General features: G+C 39.3%; 1 protein-coding gene across 6 annotated transcripts in view; it reads left to right on the forward strand.

The window, feature by feature from the left end:
- PLCG2 (phospholipase C gamma 2) overlaps positions 1–19,157 on the forward strand; it is a 62,218-nt gene that overhangs the window by 33,188 nt on the left and 9,873 nt on the right. For all 6 annotated transcript variants that reach the window (XM_071567347.1, XM_071567345.1, XM_071567346.1 and 3 more), the window contains 19 exons: positions 929–1,030; positions 1,189–1,307; positions 2,184–2,269; positions 3,227–3,347; positions 3,591–3,759; positions 4,926–5,030; positions 5,240–5,329; positions 5,860–6,038; positions 6,862–7,062; positions 8,347–8,466; positions 9,752–9,932; positions 10,784–10,852; positions 12,043–12,152; positions 12,951–13,047; positions 13,937–14,003; positions 14,247–14,404; positions 17,018–17,120; positions 18,062–18,271; positions 18,797–18,942. In XM_071567347.1, coding sequence (XP_071423448.1) covers positions 929–1,030; positions 1,189–1,307; positions 2,184–2,269; positions 3,227–3,347; positions 3,591–3,759; positions 4,926–5,030; positions 5,240–5,329; positions 5,860–6,038; positions 6,862–7,062; positions 8,347–8,466; positions 9,752–9,932; positions 10,784–10,852; positions 12,043–12,152; positions 12,951–13,047; positions 13,937–14,003; positions 14,247–14,404; positions 17,018–17,120; positions 18,062–18,271; positions 18,797–18,942 — 2,433 coding nt within the window. The remainder of the gene's footprint in view (positions 1–928; positions 1,031–1,188; positions 1,308–2,183; positions 2,270–3,226; positions 3,348–3,590; positions 3,760–4,925; positions 5,031–5,239; positions 5,330–5,859; positions 6,039–6,861; positions 7,063–8,346; positions 8,467–9,751; positions 9,933–10,783; positions 10,853–12,042; positions 12,153–12,950; positions 13,048–13,936; positions 14,004–14,246; positions 14,405–17,017; positions 17,121–18,061; positions 18,272–18,796; positions 18,943–19,157) is intronic.

A 19,157-nucleotide genomic window follows, 5' to 3' on the forward strand; every position in this document is an offset into this window, starting at 1 on the left:
ACAGAATATGATTGATTTCACTGTAATGCTGGGCCTTGGAAAGATTTCTCATTTGTTGCCATTGAAGTTCACAAGAACTATTATTTTTCATCTGTATAAAGCCTCTGAAGGTGCATCAGAGGACAAGAGGGAGGACAAAGTAAATAAGGTTTGAACAGGCCTCCCATTAGTCATGTAGATAAACAGGCAAGGTTAGAAATAAATGCTGGGTGTAGGTCAGAGGTGGTTGCCTGGCCAGGTTTCAGCTGTCAGCAGAGGTACATCAGGGTAGTGCCTTGGCCATGGCCCCATTTTAGCAGCTCTCACAAAGCTGCCTGCCTGTGTTCCAGTCAAAGGCAATTTTCTGTTGGATGGAGCCAGTTGGATGTCTCATGCCAGCAAGCAGACAGGGATGGAGGCAGGGATTGGAACCATCTCCATGATTTTTAGAAGGTTATTTAGCACAGAGTCCATGGGAGAACATTGTGTGAGATTCACAAGGCACTGCTGAGCTCCAGGTTTGCAGAAAAGGTTGAAAAGTGAGACTTGCACTTCCGGTATAAGCTTGATACTTTCTTTTTCTCTCATTTTCACTGTGTTCAAAAGACATTCAGATTGCACTTAGAAATGAAAGAGATTGTAGATAAGGAATGTCCAAGGAGGCCAACTTTTTTCTGTATGTCAGTGCTTATATGTATTTAGATAGTGTGTATCTTCTGGGCCTCCAGTCTGCAGAAATGTACTTACAGGGAGATCTTATTTTCCCCCCTTTGACATCATAAGGGAAAACCTTAAGATATGTTGGTACAATAACAAATATTGGCAGTAAACAAGGCAGATGAGAAAGAAGTAAATCACATCTGTAGGTCTCTCTGTTCCTTGATCAATTTTTATAATGAACAACACCACTTCTAAAGTTTTTTTTCTATTGCATTGTTATTATCTGAAGGAATCTTGGGCACAAGATCTCAATAAAGTCAGAGAACGAATGACAAAGTTTATCGATGACACTATGAGAGAAACTGCTGAACCTTTCCTCTTTGTTGATGAGGTGAGATAACAGCACTTTATAGTACTTCTCTTGGACTTCTTTTCTTCCACAGCATTTTTGTTGGATGGCAGGTCCTCTGGGCCTCTCTTGCTACATTGCTGGGTTTCTTTCAGTCTTGTATGGTAAAAACATTTAAATTCTCTCTCTTTGTATTTTAGTTCCTTGCTTACCTTTTTGCAAAAGAAAACAGTATTTGGGATGAGAAATATGATTCAATAGATGTGCAGGATATGAATAATCCTTTGTCCCACTACTGGATTTCTTCCTCTCACAACACGTAAGTTACCAGAAGTCCTGTTGTCTGTCTCTGTTTAAACAAACCTAATTCCTGTTAGGAGACAGTAAATTATTCCAGAAATGCACTGTGTGGATGTACAAAACCTTCCTAAGATGTGATGTAAATGTGGCAAATAAAGTTTGTGGGACCCCTTTTTCCTCTTCTCATAAGACCTTTGAGGTTTTGAGATATAACCAAGATCAGCTGCCTGCAAACCCAAACCCTAAATTTGGTTCCAAAATTAAAAAGAAGTATTGAGTTGAAACTGTTCCAGCCTCTCTGCTTTCAGAAATGTAAGTTGTTGAAGGAGCTTCCATTTTTAACAGGCACCAACAGCCTTGCTGAACTGGTGTCAACTTTAGTTGTACAAAGTATGTGATGATGAGTTTGAACTGTCTTCGAATGAAGGGGATTTGCTCATCTAGCATTGTAATGAAAAAAAGATGTAAAGAGAGGAAGGAGAGATGAACAAATAAGTTTTTGCAGGGAATACAATTAAGTGGATGTGGATATAACTTTCAGATACATTTTGAAGTGTAAGGTGTGGTATCACTCTAAGTACCCTCCACATCCCTCCAACATGGTCATGCCTGAGCATGATGAGGTTTAGGTGTGTTTCAAAGCTCATTTTTCCTCTCTAGAAGCATGTCAGTTAAAGTTGGTTGATGTTTAGATTGAGTCTTTAACCTCCTATAATTTGGTCCATTTGAAACTCTGATACCATCAGGTTTAGCAAAGTCTGGTTCCTCCATCACAATTAAAAAAAAATTATCAACATATATTCTCCATTGCAGGAGGCAAAATGTCACCCAGTGAGTGCGTGAGGACTGGTTGATTTTGACTCCCTGTCCTGTGCTGTTTTTCTTTGCTCCTCAGATACCTGACAGGAGACCAGCTTCGCAGTGAGTCCTCCACAGAAGCTTACATCAGATGCCTGAGAATGGGATGTCGATGTATTGAGTGTGAGTAAAGAGCTTGTGGAGTAGTTTGGAACATGCTGTCTGTAGAAGCAGTTTCCCCTGTTTACCAGGAAAGAAGAAAGAACTGAAATCAAGAACTAGTTTGTTTTCTGAATTTGAAGTTAGTCATATAAAAAACACTGATTCCCTAAATTGTTTTTCTTATGTCTCACTATTGCCCCATTCACTTCCTCCGATTCTTGTTCCCTTGCAGTTTTGAGAAAGTCTTTCTACATCTCCTGTCACTGTACACCAAAAATGCAATCTAGAATCTCTATGAAAGCTTAGGATTTAAACTGGAGTACTTGTGTAACATAGTTTATTTGCCTTCACTGTAGTACAGACCAGCCCTAAGACACAGAGATTTTTGTGATTTGGTGCCATTCTTCATTCTGCTTAACTTGCTTGTAAATCAATTGATGTCTTTGTGCATTTGTTCTCCATCAATCGTGTATGCATCTTATCCCTGTGCTCGTGTTCCTTATTGAGAAGTTTAACTTTATTTCATGTTATTTCACCAGTTACTTCATAAAAAGTAACTCAGTGCTATTGCCTCTTCAATTTGGCTGATAAAATATGTATAGCAAATTAGAGTTTCAGGGTTAAAATCAACAAAATACTTAAGCTCTCAACTTGCCACTTGTTAAAATTGTATTGATCCTTGGGAAATTATTGTAACCTAGTAGACTGTCAGTATAGTTGCCTGAATCTCTTATATCCAGATTCCCACATAATAATGCTTGGGGAAGATTTTATATTGTATTTTATTTGTCTTGTTCTTACTTAAATGAACTCATTTTCCTCTGTAAGAGATAGGAATTCATCTAATAGAATATTTTATTAGAACATTAGTCTGTGAATCAGTATGTAGAATACTGAAGTTTTGGATGTATTCTTTCTGCTAAAGTGATTTAAGGAACCGTTTGGTCTCTTCCTTTTCCCCCTGTTTGTCTTACCTAGTGGATTGCTGGGATGGCCCTGATGGGAAGCCCATCATTTACCATGGATGGACACGGACAACAAAGATCAAGTTTGATGACGTAGTACAGGCAATCAAAGATCATGCCTTTGTTACATCTGAGTAAGCTTTGTTTGATTTTCTTTCAGCATGTTCTCATAGCCCTTTCTGAGCTGATTTTCTCTGTAATCTACAGCAAAGAGTATTAGTTATTATTGGTTGAGTGTCTATCTCTTCCTTTTGTCCTCTTTTTTGCTTAAAATACTTTCTTTCATCTGGGGGCTGAGGGAGGGTGTTTTTTTCCTTGCCTTGCCAGCTGTAGCAAAAAGAAATTGTCCTCATTCACCTTGGCTTTCCCCATCAAAGATACCCAGTCATTCTGTCCATTGAGGAGCACTGTAGTGTGGAGCAGCAGCGACACATGGCCAAAGTGTTCAAGGAGGTGTTTGGGGATCAGCTTTTAGTGAAGCCTGTTGAAGCCAGTGCAGATCAGCTCCCATCACCAACCCAGCTGAAAGAAAAAATCATCATCAAGGTAGGCTTGCTTTGTGTGCTGGGAGGAAAAAGGGGAAAACAAGAACAGGAGCCAGAAATACTATTTTGTCCATGCTTCAGTTTTCCAGCTCTTGTAACAGTACTGCATCCTATGTATTAAACTTCTGAATGGAAGAAATAAGGCTAGATGGGTATAAGCATCCAGCTGTTGAATTTAAGTCTGGAAATAATAGCACCCCAGTATAAGGTGCAAAAGTTCTGTGCTAAAGTTTTTAGCATTTTTTTTTGTTCCCTCCAGACTGTTTGTTGTTCCCTTGCAGAGCATAGAGGGGACTTGCATAGGCACATGACAGATCTGATTTAAAGGGGATTACAAACCCCTATGAGTGTGCACAAGAGAATATCCATAACACTCAGTGCTGTCTAAAAGAGCATTGAAGAGTTTTAAATAGATCAGCACCTGCCAGTGAGCTGGTTGTGGTGTTTGACTTTTGTTTGGAAAATGTGTTTAGTAAACAGTCAGAGGCAACTCCTACTCTGCTGGCCTGTGAGATTTTTCAGATAAGCCTGTCAAATTGAAATCTGCCAGCAGTAGGCTGTACAGAACTGAATGTGCTTGAGAACTAGGTATGAAAAAATTAATCCCATAATTAACTGCACTTAAGTAATTGATATTACCTGTGGCCCCTCGAGATACTGTTTTTGTGAGTGCTCTCAAGAAAGTAGAACTTGCCCTCTTTTTTTCATAAAAGATTTCCCTTGTGCTCATTTTTCTTGTAAAAGAGTGAATTCCCCATGCATTTTAATTTCTTGTCCTTTTATTTTGTTTTGATTTTTGTTCCTTATGTCCTGTTCTCTGCAAAAGGATTTTTGTTTTATCCTTATTTCTTGGTATGTGTCACTTCATGTTTTCTGTTCTCTAAAGAATGGTGAGATCTTATCAAACTAGTTGTTTCTTCATTGTTTGAATGATACCTCTACTGTTTTTTTAACCTTTATTTTGAGATCTAAATTTTAAAGACAGAAGTCCCAACCCTGTTGTTCCTTGTGGAACAGCTGCTGTTATGGTAATAACAGAAGGTGGCTGTACAATGGAGGGAGATACTCCCAGTAATGCTGAGTGTGCTGAAATATTAAGACCAATTTTATTTGTGATTCTCTGCAAGTGTGTGAATTTGATGCATTTTTTGTTTTTCTATCATTAAGCACAAAAAGCTGGGGCCAAAGGGAGACATTGATGTGAACTTGGAAGACAAGAAAGAGGAAAAGAAGCAACAAGGAGAACTGTACATGTGGGACACAATAGAACAGGTATTATTTCTATGGCATTTGCTAGTTTGTTACTTAGTTCTGCGACACTTTAAATTTACATGAATTTTCTTAATATTGATGTAAGTAATATTGTCAGTTGAACAGGTGTGGATGATGGGAAGAAGGTAGTTATTTTATTGTTAAACCTTGTTTTGAGATTGTGTTTTCCTTCAGTCTTGTTAATGGTTTCAATATCTCCCAACTTTCAGAAATGGACTCGGCACTACTGTGCTATTGCTGATGAAAAGCTTTCATTCAGTGATGATATAGAACAAAATGCTGATGAAGATTCATCCAAGGTGATGGCTGTGTTTGTTGTTTTGGCATATTAATTTTATTTTGATAATTTCAGTGTCTATAGATCTGTATTTTTTATGCCAACGTTGAAATTGTAGAGGAGCCGTGTCAGATAACAAGTGTGGAGATAAAGAATTTATAAAAAGGTCTTTGCCAAGGTGAACTGCAGTTAATCTTATTTTTAATAAAACAAGTTTTTCCTTTGGTTAACTGAGGACTTGCAGAGACAGTGGAATATAACTTTGGTACTTTTATTCTCAAACCAAACAGCATGAACTAATGGCACAGCACAGCTCTTACAGGGTGCACGTTGTTCATTTCCCTTTTGCCAGGTGTTTGTCACAGCTGAGCACGTGTCACTTGGCTGTTGTGCATGGCAAAGCAAGGTGACTGTAGAGGTGGTTGGCTGGAGAGCTCAGGCCTAGGAAGAACTGACATCCTGAAATAGTACACTGTTTATCAAGAGCAAGTATTTTGTTTCAAAATCATGAAATTAGAAGTGCATTATAAAAATTCTTATTTTCTGGTCTAGGAGGTGAAACGTACTGAACTGCACTTAAAAGAAAAATGGTTCCATGGGAAAATGAAAGGGGGGAGAGCAACTGCTGAGAGACTGCTCCAGGAATATTGTGCTGAAATGGGTGGCAAGGATGGGACATTCCTAGTTAGGGAAAGTGAAGCTTTCCCTGATGATTACACCTTGTCGTTCTGGTATGGTGATTGTCATACAAGTTTAATACGGGATTTGTTTGTTTTATGGCATTGCACAAAAGGATATGAGTGTTTTTCAAATATGCATTTATAGCTGAGAAGAAATAGGGATAATACCCAAATGTTATTGATGGGATTGTGAAAGACTATTTTCTAAATGAAACTTCAATGTAACATAGTGCATTTTGGCAGAGTAGGCTTTATCTGAATTGTTAGAGTTGTCAAGAAAGGAATGACCAGTTTGATTCCTCCTCCCCAATTTTTCTGCTGTTCTGGCAGCACACAAGATTTTCTATTTCCTCAATGACTGGGCCAAAATTAGTTCTTTTAATTTGGGAATAAATTGCTGATTTCTACACTGAAAGGATAGTCTCATGAGTGCACATTTGTTAGCAGAGATTGATCTTTTCAATGTAAGGATCCTCTAGAGGGAAAATAAGAAAGAATTTTGAGGTGTTTTGGGGTTTTTTTATAGGCTGTTTTTTGTTGTTATTTTTTTTTTCTTTTCTTCTGATTGGGTCATTGTAAGGAATTCTGTCAGATGAATTTCTGACCCAGAGAGCTGTCAGAACAAATTTGGCAGAATAAATTTATGACAGATTTTAAACCATTGTCAGCTGAAAATTATTATTTTTGGTTCTGTAATCTCCCTTGTCAGGATTTTTGTTGCTGTTGTTACTTTGGTTGTTTTACTAGGACACAGATTTTTTGCTCTTCACAATCTCACCAACTAGTTGACCAGGAATGGGTGGGGAAGGGCTTCAAAAGAAGAAAACCTGTTATTAAACCAGTATTTTCCTTATGCCCCCCTTCACTTCTTCAGGAGGTCAGGGAGAGTCCAGCACTGCCGGATCCGCTCTACAAGTGATGGGGACACTGTGAAGTACTACCTGACAGACAACCTCACCTTTGACAGCATCTATGATCTCATCCAACACTACAAGGAGGCCCATTTGCGATGTGCTGAGTTCGAGCTGCGCCTGACGGATGCTGTGCCCAATCCCAGCCCTCACGAGACTAAAGAGTACGTACAGAAGGCGAGCACTGAGTTATGTCAGTGGCCTTTGCGTTGGGTTAGATGGTCTTAGATTTTTGCACAGAAAATTCCCTGGGTTCAGGAGCACACTTTAGCATTGTTTGTCCATGGAAGCTGGAGGAATAAGAAACCCTGAAACTTGGTTAGTAACACCACTGACTTCGTGAGGACCTGGTACAGCAAAGAGCAGTCACTGGGAAAGCAATCTACTAGCAGCAACTGGGACAATCAGTGAGAACTGTAATGCTGTGGAAATGTGCCAAGTCCTTCTTTGTCTGCTCAGTCTTTTACAACACCCAGTGGGTTGGATTAGATGTTTAGTAGTTGCCTGTGGTTTGGCAACTGAGTGGTCATGGTCTGTGCCATCTGGAAACTGTTACTGGGGCAGTGAGCCCAAACAGTGACGTTTTCCTAATCCTGCCCTCCACCTCACCCCTGTCAGAGTTGGTTAGGCTGACTTCACCTCCTGGTAGGAACTAGTACAGCTTGGTGTTTCTTTCCAGCTGGTATTTGTCTGTCCTCTGGGCAGAGCTTGCCCTTGTTTGTTGACAGAACACTGTAATTGCTGTCCTTTGTTCTGGGTTTTTTGTGGGTTTTCATTTGGTTGAGTATTTTTTCTGTTTTTGCCTTTCAACAGTGAGGAAAGTAAATCTCTTTTGCATGTAAAATACTGATCTGTGACTAAACGTTTTTTTGGGAGTCACTGAGCACCCATAGATAACTCTGAAAGCCAGTGAGAGGGGAAGGTGGAGTTTAAGGGTTAGACTTTCATCCCTTTCTGAATAAGGTAGGGATATACTCTCAGTGTAAGTGGTCACAGCTTCACTTAAGGCGCATTAGATCTCTACAGTGAAAGACAAAGTCAAGCTCTGAATAAAAGAATTCAAATGCCTGGTGTCTTTCTTTTTTCTGTGTTTGGGCTTTACTTTAAATCAGTTGTGTCAAAACTTAATTAACTACTGAAAGTGGAATGGCAGACTAAAAGCAGGATCCAGTGCCTTTGTTTCAGGAGGAAATGCAGATTTATGTCTTATGATTTCAGACAGACAAGGTGTTCTGATATATTCTTTCCTTTCATCCAAAATAAGCTGCTGTGTTACAATGTTTTGTAATAAACTGCTGTCATACGTGGCAAGATGAGGAAAATCTAATACATATTTTTTTTTATTATGTCTGACACTCTATTGCTAATAATGCTGTCTGTTATTCTCCCTGAATGACACTTGACAAGCCTTGTAATGCCTTGTCCATTTTGGTTTTTAACTGTTGTAGTTGGTACTACAGCAACTTGAGTCGAGGCGAGGCAGAAGACATGCTCATGCGAATTCCTCGAGACGGAGCCTTTCTCATCAGGAAGAGAGATGAACCTGGTTCGTTTGCCATGACTTTCAGGTAAGACAAGGACAAGGTAGTCAAACAATGGTCTGGCTTTTCTTATTTAAAAACAAAGGTCTTTTTAGAGTCATGATATTCTTGCTTTCAAACTTTGCGTAATGAGCATTTGAGTAGTTGATTTGTGCCGCAGGTCCAAGTAGGGGAATGTGTACAAGAGTTAATTTGTGGCTGGCATAACATTTTATGCTTTTGTAAAGGCTGTTTGAGCACCAGCTGTCCCTTTCTTCTCATGCAGAACTGTGCATAGTCCTTCTTCACTGCCTTTACACCCTTTGCTAGACACTGTTATTTTGAAGCTTCCTTTGGTGCAGGTTCCTCAGTGATTCTCTGTCCTTATCCCTTAGAAATCCTGACCTGCTGTATAACTGCAAAGAAAGTCAAAGTGAAATTGTTGGCTTTTCTTGCCAGGGAACAGAGTTTTGAAACTATGGTTCTTGTAAAAACATTAATAAAATGTATAGAATTGTGCCTTCAGATCAAATTGCATTTCTTTGAAAATGCATAATTTGGCAACAGAAAATTGCTTATTTTTATGCCTTATTGTGTATGGAAGATGTCCAAAATTTCCCACTCCCCTCTGTACTTTGGATTGAAGCTTTCTGCTGTTATCAAAGTGGATATTGAAGTAACTGGAGCTGCAGAATCTCAACAAAACCATCCACAGAGGGGAAAACAAGAAGGACCAAAACTTCAGCAGCTTGAAAAGGGGTGTTTGGGGGTGGGATGGTTGTCAGTGGATGGTTTTACTGTTATCTATGCAAACACAAACCATCTTCTCTAGGTGGGATGGTTGTCAGTGGATTGTTTTACTGTTATCAGTGCAAACACAAACCTTGTGTTTGAGCACAGGAGATTTCTTTTTTTTTTTTCAAAATTGATTTCTGTAGTTATTGAAATGATTATAGACAAGAGACAGCTGCTCATTTGTCTGGTGCTTAGAGACAGTGGCAGATCAGCAGCAGTGGATTCCAGAGGGACTCAGTCTGATCAGAGACATTTGTGTCAGTATGAAGGTGACAAAATACCTCTCTGTAAGGGAAAGAAAACCCAGAAATTCTTTCTAAGCAAACCCATGGATTTGTCCCAAGGCTCTGTACGTTGTAGAAAAGTGCAAATGTTTTTTGTGTGAGTTTGATCAGGCAACTGTAATTTGATTTGAATGGAAGTGTCTTTGTTGGAGGGAGAAATGATTTGACATGATTAGGATGCACGAGGCAGCTTTGATCCAGGGCACAGCACTGGCACTCTGAGACCTCTCACAGCACCTGCGCTTGTTCCGCAGGGCGGAGGGGAAGGTGAAGCACTTCCGAATCCAGCAAGAAGGCCGTCACTTTGTGCTGGGCACCTCGGCCTATTTTGAGAGTTTAGTGGAGCTGGTGACCTACTACGAGAAGCATCGGCTGTACAGGAAGATGAAGCTGCGGTACCCGGTGACGGAGGAGCTGCTGGAGCGCTACTGCACGGTACGGGCTGCGCTGGGGTGGGGCTGAGCCTGGGCTGGGAGAGCAGCTTGGGGGAGGTGGGGCAGGCAGTTTGCTGTGACACTGAGATGGTTATATTGACTTCTCTCACAAAGCAAGTCTCCTCAGGAGACTCCCCTTTGACTAAACTAGGAGCCTGAACAATTAGCTGAGGATAAAGGTCTCCTTTCTGGATGGATGTGTTTCAATATGAGGGTTTTGGAAAACCTGAGGCGCTGTCCTCTCTTTTTAAATGTGTCTGCAGGAAAAATACATGTGGTGTTTGAGGAAACCAAAACCTATGGATTTTGTTTCCTCTGGGGAGACTAGAAGGGACTGAAAAGATTTTAGACCTCAGGATTTTTTATAATGTTGCCTGTAGCAAAGGTTCTGTATCTTATGACCAAGTACAACGGAAATCACGATGAGAGAATAAAATGAAAAATATGACTGTGTATATTCTTTTAGAATTTTTATCTAATAGTGAAACCAATACTGCTACTAAAGTACTATAACACAGAAATCACAAATGTAGGTGTTTCTTTCCTGGTTACACATAGAAGGATACTCACAATCAAAAAGCTATTTGAATGATTAAGAGATACTTGTGTGAGGTATTGCTGTTTCATTGGGATTCACCATTCATTAAACTGAGGCACAGACAGGTTAAATAACAAACTCATGTTCAGCTATGGTCAACTATAGAGAAGAGCAAAACAGATGTCTGGCTTCCCTCCTCTTCTGTTTGCCTATGTATTGGCAAAAAGGAAAATTCAGCAATGAATGTTTTATTAACATTAAGCATAGTTTTTGATTCCTGAAATGTCTTTATTTTTTTTCTTTCCTATTTTTAGGAAAAAGATATTAATTCCCTCTATGATGTCAAGATGTATGTGGAACCCAGTGAAATCACCCCCACAGTGGTATGCTTAAAGAGAGATACTCACATTTACTGTAGACTTCTGAAAATTATGAGACTTGTTGGTTTCCTGTTAGCAGTGATGAAAAAGAGAATTGAAAGCATCAGGCTGCTTGATCATGGGGGACTGGACAGCAGAAATTCAAAGGGTGTGACTTTTTTCTGGTCTCTCTTTAAAATTGTACCCACACATTTCCTTGTGTGCAAATCCTGTACTGATTCATTCATACTGGGAGTTCAGGCACTTTTTGCATTGAGTCTGTGGAGACAATTTGATTTGGCTTATGCAGGTGTGCCCCCAAATTAAATACCTGTGAGAAGATTCAATTTGAAAAGGCCACATCTTCATGGAAAGAAAGTACAAGATGTAAACCCCATTTCTGTGCCTGTGAGTGTCTCTACACATTGTTACTGTGTGCACAAAATCGTTGCATTTCCATCAGCAAACATGGCCTGAATGCACAAAGAGGTGCAGAGTGTCCTCATGTGCTTTCTGTATAGAAATGGTGCCTTTGATTTATTAATGAATTATCAAAGTTTGTCTTCTTTCAAGACATAAATACTGTTTTACAAACAAGTGGCACAGCAAACCTTACTCACCTGCAATTCCTGCCAGGGCCTGCCTACTTGTAAATTCCCATAAAAATCACCTGCTTGTAAATATTGTGACTGTAATTCTTTTTAGTCTTTTTGACCAATGAATTTGCATTGCTGCTGAAGAATTTGGGTAGCAGTAGTAAATTCAAGATAAAGGAATTGCTTATCCTGCTAAAACTGCATGTCTTCCTAAAGGAAATGTGACCAGCAGGATGTGGTTTTGAAGTGAAGGTTTTGTAGGCATGTAAGTCTACAGACTCCAAATGCTTATGAATACCTATAATAAAAATAGAGGATTGATATTTTACTGTGTGTGGGTTTTTGATGTTTTTTTCCTACCACAGTTATGTTTCAGCACCCAAAAAAAGAATGATTCTTTTTTTTTTTTTTTTTTTCCCCAAGCTGATACTTGAATAACAAAATAGCATCACTTGCTTCCACCAATAGATGTCACTCTGGAACTTCAGTATTTTGTTTTCTAAGCTTCATTGCAACAAAAATAATCCAATGCTCCCTAATTTTTTTTTAAAGATTGGATTATTGATTATTTTATGACCTATCCCCCTAGATGACCCCTTTGCTCTGTTTCTCTTAAAGCCTCAGAGAACAGTGAAAGCCTTGTATGACTACAGAGCCAAAAGGAGTGATGAACTGAGCTTCTCTCGAGGAGCTCTAATTCATAATGTCACAAAGGAAACTGGAGGCTGGTAAGGACAAAGATTCCTCATGGGAGAGCTTCTGGTGACTTACTAGATGGAGGAAAAAAAGAGCTTTGAGTAGTAGTTTTAAAATACTGCCTCCTGTCTGATTGTTGCTTATTAACTGTGGCCTTATAAATCTCAATGCCAGTGTATTAAAAAAACTCCACAAAATTCCCTCATCCTCAAGTCTCCTTTCATGTCTGTTCTAATTTTCTATCCCACAGCAATAACCTCTGACTGCAGAACCTCCATAGCCCAATGTATCCAGTATTTTTCCTTTACAACCCTCATCCTTCCCAAACATTTGTGTATTCTGGGAAGTCACTCATCCATTACCATTGTAATCTTTGCTCTGTTTCTGTCCTTGCTCTGCTAAGCCCTTCTGAGGAATCAAACCCACCTTTTTTAGTTCTCTGTACAGTCTCCTTTCATAACAGGCTTTCTTTTTTAGCTGGTTTGTAAATTGCTTGGAAAGCTTGGGAATCCAATGTTTCCCTGTAGTTTCTACAGGGTAATCAACCACATAATAGTACTTTTAGTACTGGAGGGGGAAAAAGCCTCCAAAGTCATTAATTGCAGTTTACAGTAACTGTAATCCCTCTGAAATCATCTGTTACTACAGTTAATGATCACTTTGTTAGAGCTTTTAGCTACTTCATCATTTATATTTTGGTGAGAGCCATCTAGGCAAGCTAGGATGGGGTATTAATGACCAATTTCTTGGGGCTTATTGCTTCATTAATGGCCTGTTGAAGCTATCTAACTAATTTTTTTTTCTCTCTCTACTTTTCTGTTTAAATTCAGGTGGAAGGGAGATTATGGAGAAAAAATCCAACATTATTTTCCATCTAATTATGTTGAAGAAATGTCATCTGATAACTCTGCTGAGCTGGAAAGTCAGGTGAGGGTTATGGTTTGTCCACTGCATTTCCCTGTCTACCTCCTGGCAGTGAAAGTCTGGTTTTTAGACTCACAACTCTGCATGCTTTGTTTGAGAGAACAGAATAGAGACATGAATGCATTCTTCATTGTCCTCTGCTGCTGAATATTTTTGTCAGGACATCCCTCAAAGAAAACTGTTTAAAGAAACAGCTGATTTGGTGAGGTTTTAGGAAATTCTGATCTTTTCCTGCTAATAAAATTCATACCAGGTTAGATTTTTCAGAGAGTTTGGCTAAACAATAGTGTGTCCAAAACTTTAAACTAGTTTTCCCATGTAATTGCTGTTTAATATTTGCAAATAAGACTGTGAGTCCAAACAGACCTTACTAACCATTTTACTCTCCATTATTAAGTTTGTATGCATAACTAACCCCATACTTTTTGTCCAGAGACTTGGACAAAGAGCTCTTCAACAAAAGAAAACAGAATTTCACAATAATCCATTTTGACAGTTTTGAGTTTTAAAAATAAAACATTGAATTCCTTTGTTGTTCTGAAGCACTTCCAATGATTTTCCAGGAGTCTTTGGAGGAGAACACAAGTATTAAATTTCCTTCTTTCGGTCGTTGTAACCTTAAGCAGACTTGAAAAATGAGCTGTTGTGTCAGGTCAGAGGCTGCACTCCTCATTTTGACTACTCTCACTGAGGAGATTCTCATGTGTGTATCAAAATTAGAAGTTTTTGATATGGAAACAGGCTTTTAAATACAGGTTTTTAAACTTTACAGTGGGTCTGCTTTCAGTGAAACTGAGCTTAGATTTAATGGTGCATGTTTATTGTTTATTAGTGTTCTGTGCATGTTCACTCAGGAAAACATTTAGGTTCAGATCCAACTCATGTTTTTCAGATTATTGAGGACAATCCCTTGGGCTCTCTGTGCCGTGGCATCCTGGTGCTCAATACCTACAACGTTGGTATGTATTTTCTGCACTCCTGAGCTTTCTGTGTTGAGTAGACTTTTATGTTTACAAGGAAAGATTTCAAAAACAAACAAAAACCCCCTCACCAAAACCCTGAATCCTCTACTTGTAGTAATATACCAGTGCAATCAATACATTGAACTCTTGTAATACTGTTGCCATAAATCAACAATGGCAGCTTAGAAAAGGAGCTGTTGGATTTCAGTATAAATTTCTTGCTACTGTATTGTCTGACAGTGAAAATGCCCCAAGGGAAGCACAAAAAGCCTTTTGTCTTCATTCTGGAACCTAAGAATCCAGAAGATCCTTGTGTTGAGTTTGCGACCGATAAAGTAGAAGAACTCTTTGAATGGTACCAAAGTATCCGTGAAATCACTTGGAAAACTGCAGAAGAGGTATTGGTGGAAATTTATTCATTGTTGGGTTTTATGATGCACTGCTTTAAATTTACATTAGTTTTTGTCTGTAGTTGCCCTACACTGCTAAATGTTGCTAACACCTGGTCCTTCATTGTCATGCATGTTGCTGTGTTCAGTACATTTTATCGGTGCTGTGAATCTTGTTCCATAAAATCCTTGGGGAATGGAATGTGAATTGGCATTTTATGTAAATTTGTGTTACCAGGAGTTTTTCAGCACAGCACTGTGTGTGTTGCATCCTGCACCTCAGTGATGGTGCTTGGTAGGCAAGAGAAGATACCATTACAATGTTACCTCTGGTTCATCCTGGTGTTAAGCAGCAGAAACTCGGATATAAGACTGTTCTATTCAGAGTTGAGAATTCATTGGTGAATATGTGTAAAATCTGAGCTGCTGCTCTCCAAACTATTCTTAATCCTCCTTACTGACACTGCTTTCCAGTGAATGCAATGGCACTGATAGGGAATTGTTTGGTTAATACTTTATTTATTTGTAACTAATAGGCACGTTCTGGATTTCCCAGTTTTCCCAGTAGTAATATTTCCAGATACTTGCCTAAAAATTCAAGGATTCTGCCAAAGTTCAGCTTCTGTATTCCTCTACTGCCACTTAAAGACATTCTTCAAGACTTGCTTTTCCTGTTTTGATATACTAATTTACCTCCCTGTCATGTCTTCCAGTATTTAAGAAATCTGTGACATGACCAAGAAGTCCTTACAATGGCTATGCTTAAGTATACTCTTCTTTGTTGCTTTTATTCACTTTTTATTGCTAAGTGGATGATATGACTGATGGAAAATGTGTTTCAGTATCATGTTGGCTCACGCTGTTTATCTGTCATATGGAGTGGTAATGCTCTGAGGGTTGTCCTAATCCTATTTATAGCAGGCACGTTGATGTCTCAAGCAAAGGGCTGCAAATTCAGTGAGGGGAGAAGCAACAGGAGCTGTTGACCTGTTGTTGGGGGAGGAGAGATACAGTTCTTGTGCCAGGCTTTCATTTAGAAATAAAAATGAGAAAAATTGAAACATGACCTAGAAGAAGTGTCTCTAAATTGAATGTTTTTTATAGTACAACAATGGCTCTTCAGGAGCTTGGCAGCTTTTTCTCTCTGTACAGTTGGAGAAGTATTAAACACTCTGTGTTCAAAGATGCTTTAAAACTCATTCTTGTCAGTTGAGAGGGTTTCCTCACAGCGTGGCTTCTAGAAAGTTCACATGGTAGACTGCTGCATGGGGAGGGGATAAAGATGAGGAAAGGCCCTTGTTGCCAGTACAGTTAACAGGCTGAATTTTGGGGAAGGAAAAGGCATAGTGAGTTAACATGATGGTGCCATGTGATACAGAGGGTTTTTTTTTTTAAATAAGTTTGGATTTGGGCAATGTGTGTTATACACAGGAAATAAAACTAAGCTTCATGTATCTGGTCATTTCTACTCAATAGTGACCTTTGCCGTGCTCCCAGGAGGGGTTATTTGTTGCTAGCTGCCCTGCTTGGTTTTCACTAGAGGGTTATGTCTAGAGATGAGCCCATGCCATCTACAAGTGGTCTTTTGCTGTTTGGAGCTCTGATTACTGTTAAGTAATTTCTGGGAAACTGTGGTGAATCACTGAGTACAATGAAGTTTGTACAGCTTTTTCCCAAGGTTATTTCCAAGTCTAAATACTGTCTTCCTCTCTGCTTTTCTTAGACTTCAATGTGGTTCAGTGAAACATTCTGGAAACCTGTGCCTCCCTGGTTCTGATTTTCATTCCTCTTACATTTGCTTTGTTGAGGGAATTCTTTTGGAAGGCTTACTAATTGCTGCTGCTTCATCATCTCTTGTGCCAACACTAATCACTGTTCATGGGACTCTTCTAACAGGTTTTATCCTGTAGTAGCTTCCTAAGTCTGAAAAGCCTCCAGCTCAAAGATCTCCACTCAGGACATGCCTTGCTGCTGTCAGCAGTTCTCAGTCTCTGCTGGCAGGGAATGTTGCTCAGCTTCCACAGAGCAGGTGCTTGGAAACATGGAAGTAGATAGTGGGTTTAGTACTGGTGATGCCAACAAGATTGCATGTGATTTTCCATGCAGAACATTATTGGTTTGGTGCATAAATAGAAAACTACAGGAGTGGTGCTCATAGGGTTTGAATTTAGGTGGTTGGGAGTCACTAGCAAGACTTAAGTTCTGCTCAGAATTTTAAATAAATACAGAGACACTTCACTACCCGTTGCATTTTTTCTGCATACATTTGCATTTGTATGAGGTATAGAATTAAGAATGTAACTGAAAATGAGTAGAGCCACATTAAAATAAAAAAAATGTTGCCAGGATTCTGAGCAGGACTGATCAGGGGAGCACTGGAACCCCTTAAAAACCAGTAAACGCCACCTTTCTCTTCCAAAGCACGTTCCCAATTGAACCCCCAAACCATGTGGGTATGGCCTGTTTTCTGAGTTGGGTCTGAAATTACTTTGTATCTATGCAAGTGTCTAAAGCATCAGATGGGAATCTGGAACCAAAGAATGCACATTAGAGTATACCCTGGAGTTACTGTACCCTAATACTTAGCCTGTCTCTAATCTAAAACTTTGTTACATTTTCCAGGAGAACAGGAGGAAATACTGGGAAAAGAATCAATTAATTGCTATTGAATTATCTGATCTGGTGATCTACTGCAAGCCAACAAGCAAAACCAAGGACAATTTAGGTATTGCCTTTAATATTGCATCTGAATTTTATCCTTTCTGCTATCTTTACAGATGTTAGCTGAAATTTTAGAACTGAAGATAAAATCTGTCCTGCTGGAAAACAAAGTTCTGCTTCACCCATGCAGTTTTCAATGCACTTTGAAATTGTTCACTAGGGAATTTGATGCTGTTCATCTGTCACAAAAAAAACTATCACAAATTTCTAACCAGTTAAGTAGAGACACCCTCTTGTAGGTGTGTTCCATTGGGAAGCTCACTAGTTATGTGTCAATTGACGTTTTTGATAATAAAAACACTGGCTGAACACCTGTGATTTGTTTGAAAAAACCCTTCAAAACAGGTTTACTGTGCATTATATCATTTTACTGTAAGAACCTGTTTGCCAGCCTAAGGTGTTGGAATGTATATGGCTTCATAACTGGGGTCTGTGTAAGTGTAGGTGTGGAATCTGATACTGAAATATGTACTTTTCATTCCATTCTTGTGTCACTGCTGCTGGAGAAATGTGCCCTTTTCTTTCAGTTTCTTTGCAAATATTTTTAATAAGCTGTCACTGCTGTTAGGACATTATAATTATAATCATTGTTTGAAGCATTGGCTAACCCTGGCTCACCCTTTCTTCTCCCCATTTAAACCCAGGAAAAGATGTGTCATTTAAATATGTGTTGCAGTGGTCAGAAGTACATTATTAGCAATGATGAGATGAAAACATGACTATGGACTCTTATCTGCCCTCCTACAAAGTATGTGGCAGGCAGGCAATTTTAACTTTCAGACTTGATTCTCAACCAATTTGCTGTGTCTGCCTGAAAACTGTGCCAATTATTGCATTAAAGAACAAAGCTAAACAATGTAAAACAAAGCACTGGTAAAAATAAGTATAAATGTCAACTTCTTTCTTCCTTTGGTAACCACTCTTCTTCCTCTCACCCCTATGCAGACAACCCTGATTTCAAAGAAATCCGTTCTTTTGTGGAAACCAAGGCAGAGAACATTGTGAAGCAGAAGCCAGTTGAGTTGTTGAAATACAACCTGAAGGGACTGACACGGGTCTATCCCAAAGGACAGAGGGTCGACTCATCCAACTATGACCCATTTCGCCTCTGGCTTTGTGGCTCCCAGATGGTGGCTCTTAACTTCCAAACTCCAGGTAATACTCCCTTTGAAAAAGGATCTAATCCCCCCTCCATTTCACCATAAACAAGCCCCTTTCTGGCCCTTCTGCCCTTCTAGTCCCTCTCCTATTTGTTTGCACTTCCCTGCTAGAAGGGGTGTGCAAGAATTGAAGTTTGCTTTTGAATGTGTGCCTTATAGAGCTGTGCCCCAAAAATAGGTCTCCAAAAGCCTTGTCCCTGAGCCTAACTAGCCCTAAACTCTATAAGATTTATTTCACCTTGATCTCTGTGATACGTAAGCAGAGATACTCACTCTAAGTTTCAGGTGTATGAATAGGTTTTCAGCCACAGGGGAGGCTTATGACACATTGATAGGAAGCTAATTGTGGATGGAGATGGGTTTTTGGCTATGAAAATTGATGAGTTACTAAAGGACCAGAGTCTTTGAACCTGCCTTTCCAGCTCTTTCTGATAAAGTCTTGCACAGAGGAGCCAATAGTGTTTCCTTAGCTTTATTCCTTTGGGGATCTTCTCTTATGACTGGTTAACTCTCTCCCTAGATAAATACATGCAACTGAACCATGCCTTGTTTTCACTGAATGGACGCACTGGCTACGTCCTGCAGCCAGAGAGCATGAGGAGTGAGGAGTATGACCCGATGCCAAATGACTCCAAGAGGAAATTGCAGATGATTATGACAGTGAGGGTAAATCTCTTTTGTAAATTATGGTTTTTTACCAGTCATAAATATCTATAAAACTAAAAATAAAGCTATTATGCTTCAGAGCAAGATCTGACAGATTGTCAAAATACTGTTTTTAAATGTCAGTGTGTTTGTGAATATAACTAGCTTCACTGGTTCCTGAAAAGAAATATATATCTTTATCATGCTAATGAAGCACATGCTTTAGGACTGAAAAC

This window comes from Pithys albifrons, chromosome 12, assembly GCF_047495875.1.
Source record: "Pithys albifrons albifrons isolate INPA30051 chromosome 12, PitAlb_v1, whole genome shotgun sequence".
In the NCBI taxonomy this organism is placed as follows: domain Eukaryota; kingdom Metazoa; phylum Chordata; class Aves; order Passeriformes; family Thamnophilidae; genus Pithys; species Pithys albifrons.